Source organism: Equus quagga, chromosome 15, assembly GCF_021613505.1.
Source record: "Equus quagga isolate Etosha38 chromosome 15, UCLA_HA_Equagga_1.0, whole genome shotgun sequence".
Lineage (NCBI taxonomy): Eukaryota > Metazoa > Chordata > Mammalia > Perissodactyla > Equidae > Equus > Equus quagga.
The window spans coordinates 70,588,933-70,600,770 of NC_060281.1; the positions used below are offsets into that span (position 1 = coordinate 70,588,933).

An 11,838-nucleotide genomic window follows, 5' to 3' on the forward strand; every position below is an offset into this window, starting at 1 on the left:
CTGCTTCTCCAGAGTGCTATTAAGCGTTTGGTGCATATAATGATGATAATAATAACAGGAATATCAGCTAAAACATATATAGCAGCTACTCTGTGTTGCACACTGTTCTAAGAACTTTACATAGATTAACTCATTTTACCTTCATATTAGAATGACGTGGGTGATATCGTTTCCATTTTACACATGAAGAAATTGAACCTGAAGGATGTGAAGTAGCTTGCCTAAAGGTCTCTCAACCAATAAGTGAGAGAATTAACTTTAAACCCAGGCAACCTAACTCCAGAGTATGTATTCTTATCTTCCAGATCTTTTAAATGCATACACATATTTTTTTACTGAGTTGCTATTCACATAAAATTAACCATTTAAAGTGGTTGTAGTTCAGTAATTGTAATTCAGTGACATTTAGTACATTGATGTGCAAAGACCACCTTTATCTAGTTCCAAAATATTTTCATCACCCCCCCCGCCCCCAAAATCTGTACCCATTACCACTCACTCCTCATTCTCCCCTGTCTCCAGTCCCTGGCAAACAGTAATCTCCTTTCTGTCTCTATGATTTATCTATTCCAGACATTTCATTTAAATGGAGTCATACCATGTGTTACCTTTTGTGGCTGGCTTCTTTCACTTAAAATGTTTTTGAGGTTCATGTACTTTGTCGAATGAATCATTGCTTTTTATGGTGAAATACCATTCCTCTGTATGTATATACCACAATTCGTTTATCCTTTCATCTGTTGATGAACATTTGGGTTGTTTCCACCTGTATTAGTCAGGCTTCTTCAGAGAAACAGAACCAAGAGGATGTGTGTGTGTGTACATGTGTGTATATATATATATAGACAGAGAGAGAGATTCATTTTAAGGAATTAGCTTGTGTGATTATGAAGATGGCGAGTCCGAAATCTGTAGCGTAGGCTGGCAGGCTTGATACCCAGGGAAGAGCCAATGTTCAGTCGAGTCCAAAGGCCATCAGCTGGCAGAACGTCGTCTTGCTTTGGAGAGGCCAGTCTTTGTTCTAGTAAGGCCTTCATCTGATTGGATAAGTTTCACCCATATTACAGAGGGCAATCTGCTTTACTCAAAGTCCACCAATTTAAATGTTAACCTCATCCAAAAGACAACCTCACAGAAACATCCAGAATAATGTTTGACCAAATATCTGGGCACAGTGGTCCAGCCAAGTTGACACATAAAATCATCACATCACCTTTTGTTGCTTCTGAGTAGTGCTGCTATGAGCATTCATGTACAAGTATCTGTTTGAGTCCTGTTTTTGATTTTTTTGGGTCTATACCTAGGAATGAAATTGTTGGGTTATATGGCAATTCTATGTTTAACTTTTTGAGGAACTGCCAAAATGTTTTCCATAGCAGCAGAACCATTTTACGTTACCTCCAGCAATGTATGAGGGCATGTATATTATTTCTTAACTTCAAAAATGGGATTATGCTACACAAACTCCAGTGCATTTTTTATATTTAATTTTTTTCACTTAACTAAATACCTTGGACATCTTTCTGGGTCGGTACTTAAACTCTGTCTCATTCTATATGGATAGGAGAGATGCTTCGAACAGGGCCTGGCCCAAAGGGAGTGTTATATAAGTGAGTGCTATTTATTCTTTTTTTTTTTTTTTAAAGATTTTATTGTTTTCCTTTTTCTCCCCAAAGCCCCCCAGTACATAGTTGTATATTCTTCGTTCTGGCATGTGGGACGCTACCCCAGCGTGGCCCGATGAGCAGTGCCATGTCTGCGCCCAGGATTCGAACCAACGAAACACTGGGCCGCCTGCAGCGGAGCGCGCGAACTTAACCACTCGGCCACGGGGCCAGCCCCGCTATTTATTCTTTTTAATAAGTAAATAGTATTTTATTGAATGGAGTCCCCATAATTTATCTCATTTCCCACTGGCAGTTAAGTTGTTTTCAGTTTTATTTAAGTTCTTATTGTGGAAAATATATACAAGCAGAGAGAAGAGGACAATGAATGTCCGTATTCTCATAATCCAGCTATAATAATAAAAAACTCATAACATGTCTTTTTCTATTTCTGTCCCCTTCTCCTGTTGAAGTCCTTTGGATCTCATCCCAAATATCATTTAATTTCATCTACACATATTTCAGTATTTATTTTTAAAAGGTAAAGACGCCTTCTTTAAACATAAGTGAAATACCGTTAACACATCCATGATAATTATCAATAATTCCTTAATATCCTTAATTAGCCAATCAGTGTTCAGATTTCCCCGAATGCCTCATACTTTTTTAACAATTGGAGTTGTTTGAGTCAGGGTGCAAACAGTTGGTTAATACATCTCTTCAATCTCTTTGATCTATAATTTCCCCCTCTCTCTTTAGTTTTTATTGTACTTTATATGTAGAAAAATCCATTGTTTACAATTTTTAAGACTCAGTTTGAAATGGTGAGGAACTTCCTTGTGAGAGGTTGTGTCAGGTCAGGGAAACCCCCCAGTCACGCTGTGAAGAAATCCCGTCCCTCCCCTTAACTTTTGGACCCCCAACTTTCTCCTGGGCTGCAGCCCTCCTGAACAGAAACAAACAAAAAAGACGCTAAGTCATTTAGTCCGTCAGTAATTCCCCTTCCCTTCCATAGAAGGCATCTCTACCCCAAATAGTTGGGTAGAGAAAGGAACTCTAGGACTCAAACACTGATGTTGAAAAGGTCCCTGTAGTGGTTTGAATGGTTGTTTCCCTATAAAAGATATGCGCACATCTTCACCCCTGAAAACTGTGAATAAGACTTTATTTGGAAAAAGAGGCTTTGCAGACATAATTAAGTTAGCAATCCTGAGATGAGATCATCCTGGATTATCTGGGCTCTAAATCTAATGACAAGTGTCCTTATAAGAGGCCCACAGAGAAGGCCATGTGACCACGGAGGCAGAGATTGGAGTGATGCGGCCACAAGCCCAGGAGTGCCAACAGCTGGAAGCCGGACAAAGCAAGAAACAAGCTCTTCCCTGGAGCCTCTGGAGGGAGGACAGCCTTGCTGACACCTTCATTTCAAACTCTTAGTTTCCAGAACTGCAAGAGAATAACTTTCTATTGTTTTAAGCCACCAAGCTTGGGGTAATTTATCACAGCAGCCACAGGAAGCCAATACAGTCACATACTCAGGCCTCCGGCCCGGAAAGGCGCTTGGAGAAGCGGAACTCTACCTGTGAAATAATGAGAAATATATATATATAGGTCTCTGCCCCTGGTTCCTCACATTGAACTCCTAAATCCCATGGAAGTTCCTGGAGTGTCTTTTGTTCTAATGAGGCAACTCTGCGTGGGCTCCTGGATTGGGACTGGCCTCCAGAAAGACCAAGCCATGATGAGAAGCTTGGAATTTTCAGCCCTATTCTCCAGAGGGGAGAAGAGCTATGGTGTAGTTAATAATCGATCATGCAAATGTAATGAAGTCTCCATAAAAATCCCAATTGTATGAGGTTTGGGGAGCTTCTGGGTTGGTAAACACATTCACGAACCAAGAGGGTGACACAACCCAACTCCATGGGGACAGAAGCTCCTGTGCTCCGAACCCTTCCAGACCTCACCTTATGTACCTCTTCATCTAGCTGTTCATCTGCGTCCTTTATCACATCTTTTATTATGTAATAAACTGGTAAACAAGTCAATACTTCCCTGAGTTTTGTGAGCCGTTCTAGCACATGTTCGAATCTGAGAAGGGGTGGGTCATACGAACGTCAAATTGTAGCCAAGTCGGATAGAAGTTGTGGGTAACCTTTGGACCCAGAACTTGCAATTGGCATCTGAAGTCGGGGACAGTCTCATGGGACTGAGCCTTTAACTTGTGGGGTCTGCGCTAACTCAAGTTAGTGTCAGAATTGAAGTGAATTATAGGACATCCAACTGGTGTCACAGAGACTTGCTTGGTGTGGGAAAAACATCCCACACATCTGGCATCAAAATTATTGTAAGTGTGGTAGTAGTATGGGAGTAAAGGAGAATTGTACAGAAGGAGTGTGTCTTTCCAACACACTGCCACATAGACAGTTCCTTCTCATGCCACCTACTAGGCGGCCCCCGCAAGAGTGTCTACTTCCTCCCCCATCATATATAAAGTGAAATGTTCTCATAAAACAGCGGAGGAGGTGGCACGGCAGGGCCCAAGAGCCCCAAGCTCACACCAGATCAGCCTGGCAGGTGTGTTCACAAGTTCTTTCAAACCCCCCCGCCCCCGCCTACACACGAGTAAACCATTACAATACTGCATGGTAAGTGAGGGGGTGACAGAAGTGGTGCAGAGAAGAGCGTCTAACACAGACTAGAGAAGGAGATTCATAGAAGGCTTGGAAGCTGGAAGAAGTGGTGTCCCGTGGGCTTCCTGTACGGTAGCCACAAACTACGTGTGGCTTTTAAATTTTAAATTACTAAAATTAAATGACATTGAAAATTCAGTTCCCACTAACCCCATTTCAAGTGCTCAATAGCTACAAGTATATTACAGAACATTTCCATTATTGTAGAAAGTTCTATTGGAAGATACTGGTCTGGGCTCAGGCCAAGAAAAAAGGAGATATCCAGGATTGGGAGGGAAGGAAGTATGTCCCCAGTGGTCCCTATAAGACAGTCTTTGGATATTAAACACAGTTATGGCTCATGTTGGAGGTGTCGAGGCCAGTTCCCATGGTGTCTTGTCCATCCTGAATTCCCTGCTAAGGACAAGAGAAAGCTACGGGAGCATTCGAGCAGGTGAGTAACATTACCAGATTTGAGCTTTGGAGAACGGATTGAAGGAGGACCAATCAGGAGGTGGTTGTATTCCTCCAGAACTATGGACCAGCCAAAGTGGTAGCACTGTGAGTAGACAGAGATTTAGGGTGTTGATGCAAATAATCCATAATCAGTCTATAAATCAAAATTGGAGTGAGTTTATTATGAGCCAGATCTGAGGAATAGCCTGGGGCCTTCCTTCCCCAAGGAAGGAAGGGCACCAAAGAAGTGGGGTGTACAGAGTGGTTATATACCATCTTGGAACAAAGAGCATACATCAAATATGATAGCCATGTCCCATTTACAATTGTCACGAGATGCTTGGCTGGCACTGCAGATCAGTGGTCAGCAGGTCAGTGGTCACAAGGTGAGCACAGCAGGTCAGTAATTAATTCTGAGTTCCCAGGAAGGGATGCTTATCCTTAAAGAAATGCCAATATGGGGGGAAGTTACTTCGCTATCTTTAAGGGCATCATTCTTGTCTTTGGGACATAGTAAATATTTAAAGCAGATGTACAATGCATGCTCAACAGGCCATGTCAGGCCCTTTTGGAAAAGCAACGTGAGCCCAAATTAGTTTAAACCAAAGGGCTTCCTCATATACTCCAATATATCCTATTGCTTTTCGTTTGTTTATCAAGGGCATGTGACCAACAGATAGGGGATTGTGGTGAGCAAAGGAGGAGAGGAAAGGAAGCTTACGGCTTGAGCTATTTGGTGGATGGAGCTGACAGTTCCCTTTGTCTAATGTGCAATCTGAGGAAGAGGATGAGAAACTTTTCTTAAGTGATAATGTTGATATGGATATGGATACCATCCCCTCTATGGCTCACCATGGAACAGTTTAGAAAAAGAAGACAAGGGCTCTGAGCCTGCAGAATTAGCAGGTGAGAACGGGAGTACTGTGGCTCCAGGGCAGGCCGGAGAACGGGAGGAGGAACCAAAGCCTGTTGGTTTCCTTCTCTCTTTTTCAACTATCCCTCCAACTCTTTACAATGTCACTCACTCAAAAATATCTCCCAACTGCCACTGAGTTCAAGGTCCCCTGCAAAAGAGCCCTACTAGACATGCCTATTTGATTCCTTATGGTTCCATGACATAGCCTCCAAATTCCAGATTCCTTGAAGCTTCCTCAGATGCCGCCTCCAGCCTGACTTCTTCGTGCTCTTCATTTTATCCGGACTGTCTGTTCCTTCTACTTCTGCCCCTGGAAATTTTAACTCTCCCTCCTTCACAAAACTCTGGTGGGCCAGCTTCATTTTTTTTTTGAACACGTTTTAAAATAAAGTCATAAAGTCAAAATCCATGTCTATATTACTCCATAGCACCTAAAATCATCTCACACATTATCTGCGGCGTGTCTACCACATTTTGGAAAATACTGCCTTAAATTGCTGATTCTATTTGTTTTTCTTTATTTTTATTATGTTTTTCAAAGATTGGCACCTGAGCTAACATCTGTTGCCAATCTTTCTTCTTCCTGTTCTCTTTCTTCTTCTTCTTCTCCTCCCCAAAGCTCCCCCAGTACATAGTTGTATATTCTAATTGTAGGCCCTTCTGGATCTGCTATGTGGGACGCCGCCTCAGCATGGCTTGATGAGCAGTGCCACGTCCGCGCCCAGGATCCGAACTGGTGTAACCCTGGGCTGCGGAAGCGGAGCGTACGAACTTAACCACTCGGCCACAGGGCTGGTCCCTCGTTGTTATTTATGTGCTTGTCTTATTTCCCGTACTAAACACTCAGCAGATAATATCTTCCTTGTTTGGTGGATCCTAGAGCATCTAGCAAAAACACCTCGGAGGTTCATTAAATACATTTTAAAATTATTTTAAATACATTAAAAACATTTTAAAATCAATAAACCCTCTATTTTGCAGCAGGCACTGTAATTAGTAGCTAGGAGTAAACATAAGATCAGTAATAAAATTTGGTTTAAAATTGTTTTTATGACTATTTTTCTTAGAGCAGTTTTAGGTTTACAATAAAATTGAGGGGAAGATACAGAGATTTCCCATATACCTCCTGCCCTCACACAGGCAATGGTAGGCCTTCAGAGAAAGAGAAATCTATCTTTTCTTTCTTAATCTTCAGCTTCCCAGCTAATTCTGCAGTCAAAAAGGAAGAAGAAATTGATTTAACAAGACAGAAAGAACGTGGAAAAGAAAAGCAAGTGCTCGTCATGCTTGGGAAAAGGGAAGCACTTGTGTGTACAAGAATCTTTTTTTTTAAAGATTTTCTTTTTTCCTTTTTTCTCCCCAAAGCCCCCCGGTACATAGTTGTATATTCTTCGTTGTGGGTCCTTCTAGTTGTGGCATGTGGGACGCTGCCTCAGTGTGGTCTGATGAGCAGTGCCATGTCGCGCCCAGGATTCGAACCAAAGAAACACTGGGCCGCCTGCAGCGGAGCGCGCGAACTTAACCACTCGGCCACGGGACCAGCCCCTACAAGAATCTTGACAGCATCTGCTGACACAGAAGGAAGAGTATTTTCCACTTGTTGAAAAATTCTGTCTGACCATATTAAGGTATTTGGAGTTACCTCCCTGGAGTGTTATCCTACGGGAGCGTTACAGCCTACATTAATTACCAACTGTTAGTTCGTGACTTCTCACAGAATCACAGAGGTCCCCAGAGTGAAAGTGGCTGCTATCAGCTCTCATGAAACTTAGCAGTTTGTCACCTAGATCCTTACCCTATGTCCCTGCTGCAGAACATGGACTTTGTCTCCAAGGACATCTTAGATTAGTGGGGGAGCTAAACATAGATGTCTGATGGACACCGCTATTTATTAGAAGTTATGAGACCAACAAGTAGGATATGAGAAGGAAAGTGGCAGGAGAGTGATCTTGGAAAGGTACTTTGGGAACCATCTGTGAAGGGCCTTGTATACCAATCCAAGCAATGTGACCTTTAACCTAGAGCCAAGGTGCCAAACTCAAAATCCCACAGAGACCAGGCATGTGAAGGAATGAAGCTGACCATGAAGTAGGGAGTGGCGAGGACTGTGGCAAAATGGAGAGTTCTTGCCCTGACTAAAGGAGGCAGCTACCCTCAGCTCCGGCTGATTGTTACTACGTGGGATTGTTGACCCAGTGTGGCCAGATCTTCCAGTTTTCCAAGAGATCCTGGAAATCCAGGTTTTTATAGGTTGGTCCCAGGTTGTTAAACCAAACTGGTTTTTGAACCAGATATGCCCCACAGGCCATACAGTCTAATACCTTGACATTGAAGAGAACTAATGAAAGTTTTTAAGTAAGGAAAAAGGATATGATCATATCTGTGCCTTAGAGAAACCACATTGTAGTGTGGGAGAGGATTTACAGGGAAGGGACTAGAGGAAAGGAAACCACTTAGGAAACTCTTTTCAACAGTTTCAGCAGGTGGGGGGTGACAGCGGTCATGTAGGGTGAGGGCAGTCGGGGGTGGTGTTGGGCTAATTTGGAGTCCAGGCTTCAGTGGGGAGAATTTAGCTTTAGTTGGCATCTGGAAGCAGGCGCCTGTGTTCTTTCAATGCTCCCCCTCCCCTTTCCTCAGCTGGGAGCTGAAAGGCGCAGGGCAGATAGGTCACCTCTGAAGCCAAAGGAGAGGAAATTTTAGCAAAGAGTCCGTCTTTCGTGCAGTCTATTTTTACCTATGATTATTTTAGAGACAGACTCCTTGACCAACCTCCCCGACCTTCATTTGCCCCCATCAATGAGCTCAGCATTAATTGATTGTACTGAATTAATTTTAATTAAAATTAAAAACATAGATCATCATGTTTGGCTTTTTTGAACAGCCAGTGCAAAACTCAGAGCCAAGTCCTCTTTTGCAAACAGCCGAGGGAGGAACTGGGTCCCAAAGAGCCTGTCTTGTGGAGACAGATCCATGAGAAGTGGCTTCAGATCCATTTCATGGTCTTGCTGGTTGTGCAACTGGTCACTTACTTGGGTCCATGGAAGGATGCAAAGGGTCAGAGCTGCGAATGGAGGCAGGAAAGGCAACGTGCTTCAAGGAATTTTTCTAACAACCAACAAGTGTCGTTTTCAGAGCTTTTTTCCTCCGCAGACCCTTCTGATTTTTGAGTGCTGTATTTCTGGATGTGGGTAGAGGAAATGGCTCTGAGGACTGGAGAACAGAGCCTCCCCACTGGCACAGCCTGGGAGTGCCCCCTGGGACAAGGAGAGGACAGGGCGGTCAGGCAAAGGTTAGGGAGGAAAGCAGAAGCAGAGGCCCAGAACGGCCCCAGGAAGTGTTTGTATTTCTCCTCTGGGAGGGAAGACAAACAAGCTTTTCTCCTGCCTTCTGGGCAGCTCTGCACGCTCTCCAGCACAGAGTGAGTCTGAGGAGAAGGCGTGAGGCTGCAAACAAGAACCATTCTGGGGCTGGACCCCACAACTCCCCTCCAGTATGAATCCCATCGGAGCTGCCAGATGCTTCCCAGAAATGATCACTTGGGCGTAATTTCATGAGTTTCAAAGCCTGGATGTCTCCAGGCTTCGGCTCCCAGGGACACAGGCAGCTTGTGACCCAGGCTCCAGAGAAAGGACTTCCCTGAATCATTCGTTTCCCAGCTGAAGTTGCTGTTCTCCGTGGAGCGCCTGCATCCACCCACACGCGCAGCACCTGCATCCTGGAGTGAAGAAGTTGGTAGAACAGCAGCTGTGTGAGCAGTAGCACTCAGATAAGCATCTGTGTCTTTGCGGGGACTCTACAGCCTGGCACACAGAGCACTTGTCCTGTGTCCACTATGGACAACGAGTCGTGCTGCCTCATCGAGGGGGACCCCATCCCTCAGGTGATGCCACCACTGCTGATCCTGGCCTTTGTTCTTGGCGCCCTGGGCAATGGCATTGCCCTGTATGGTTTCTGCTTTCACATGAAGACCTGGAAGCCGAGCACTATTTACCTTTTCAACTTGGCAGTGGCCGACTTCCTTCTCATGGTCTGCCTGCCCTTTCGGACAGACTATTACCTCAGGCATAGACAGTGGGCCTTTGAGGATATTCCCTGTCGGGTGGTGCTCTTCATGATGGCCACGAACAGGGCTGGGAGCATCGTCTTCCTCACGGTGGTGGCTGTGGACAGGTATTTCAAAGTGGTCCACCCCCACCATATGATGAACACCATCTCCAACCGGACTGCGGCTGGCATTGTCTGTGCCCTTTGGACCATGATCATCCTGGGGACTCTGTATCTTTTGATGGAGAAACATCTGTGTGTGCAAGGGGAGACTGTATCTTGTGAGAGCTTCATCATGGAGTCAGCCAATGGCTGGCACGACGTCATGTTTCAACTGGAATTCTTCCTGCCCCTCGGCATCATCTTGTTTTGCTCCTTCAAGATTATTTGGAGCCTGAAGCAGAGACAGCACCTAGCCAGGCAGACGCGGATGAAGAAGGCCACCCGGTTCATCATGGTGGTGGCAGTGGTATTTGTCACGTGCTACCTGCCCAGCGTGTCAGCCAGACTGTACTTCCTCTGGACGGTGCCCTTGAGCGCCTGCGATCTGTCTGTCCACATAGCCCTCCACGTTACCCTGAGCTTCACCTACATGAACAGCATGCTGGACCCCCTGGTGTATTATTTTTCAAGTCCTTTGTTCCCCAAATTCTACGCCAAGCTCAAAATCGGCAGTCTGAGACCCAAGCGTCCAGGACGCTCCAAGACACGGCGGCCGGAAGAGATGCCAGTTTCGAGCCTCTGTCACAGGAGTTGCACCAGTGTAACAAATAGCTTCCAAAGCTAGCCTGATGTCCAGTGGGATCTCCAAACGTGCTGAATGGCACTAAAAAAGGCAGACACACTAAAGCGAGGAGGACAGATTGGCGACTTGGAAAGAATTTGTGCTAAGGGGGAGGGGCTTTGAAAATGCCACCCTTTCTTAGCTGTATCCTCCTCACTGTCGGACGTGAAACTCAGGTTACTGTGCCTTTTTGAAAGGTTCCAATTGAGAAGTGAGTAGGTTGCATTTATATAATCTGATTACAGTGACGGGGATGATATATGCACGGAGTGGGGCATGTATGTGTTGGGGCGGGGGGTTAGGAAGAGCTCGGCTCCTGTGTAATTTTAAACAGCTGAGTAAATACATACCAATGTTTAAACCAGTTATGTTCTCTCTCTGGGGAAGTTAGTGAAGTTAATAACTTATCAGTATTTCCTATCTTCCGACCTTCAATCGTTACTTGTCTCGGGAAATAGAAACTGGAGTAAGTCAATAATTTTATTTCAAGCTGAGTGAGGCTCTTTAGATTGGGAGGTCCTGATCCCGATGATTTTCGTCTTCATGGGGCCCCCTTACATTGTTGACTTCTCAGTTTCCGGAGAAGAATGACTGCAAAACAGTTCCATCTGACCTTCTTCAGACTCCGAATTTTTCTGCAAGTCTTTACATTTCAAAGAAGGTGCTGAGGGCTATGTTTACCTGCCCTGATTTTTCCAGTGGGAGCCGACTGCTTGAAAAAATCCCGTTAGCCTTAGGGAAGTGCTGAGTCTGGCATTATCGCTTTTGACTGCTTGTTACGTGACTATGTGTTGAAGTTATTCATTCATTCATTCTCCATGTCTTTACTGAATTCATGTTCTGTGCCAGGCACTGTGCTAGTGTCCCTTTTAGCTGGAGCGTCGTTAGTCAACCCTTGTGTGACAGCAAAGTCTTTTGGGGGCGGGGGGCAGGCAGGGAGGTTAATGACCTCCGCCTTTTCAATGAATATAGTTTCTAGACCTGTTCTCTGCAAACATCAGTATTTTCCTCTTATTGCAGGATTCTGTACAAACACGAAAGGGCAAGAAGGCTAAGTGTCCTTATGCACATAAGTTCCCAAACATATACCTGGAGCCCTCAGAACTAGATGATTCTATGAAATGATAGGCAGCCCTGCCCTAGATTAGGAAGAAAGATTTCAAACCAATCTTAGCTCTATTCTCAAGCCACGAAGTTGTGAAAGTTGTTCTCAGCTCCTTTATTTACACTTTGTCAAATTTCCAGTGTACTCTCTGCACTTAAGGACCTTACCAACTTTTAGTTCTTTGGCCTCAGAACACCCCTTCAGCTGTCCTTATTTCCTTTTTCAGAGGCACTTTGCATTGCCTAGTGATGAAAAGTAGG

General features: G+C 44.6%; 1 protein-coding gene across 1 annotated transcript; it reads left to right on the forward strand.

The window, feature by feature from the left end:
* The first annotated feature begins 9,088 nt into the window (after window positions 1–9,088).
* On the forward strand, window positions 9,089–10,676 carry HCAR1 (hydroxycarboxylic acid receptor 1). Its single transcript, XM_046641397.1, has one exon. It carries the CDS (start codon window positions 9,478–9,480, stop codon window positions 10,474–10,476), a length of 999 nt encoding a protein of 332 aa, XP_046497353.1. The 5' UTR covers window positions 9,089–9,477; the 3' UTR covers window positions 10,477–10,676.
* Window positions 10,677–11,838: the final 1,162 nt, after the last annotated feature.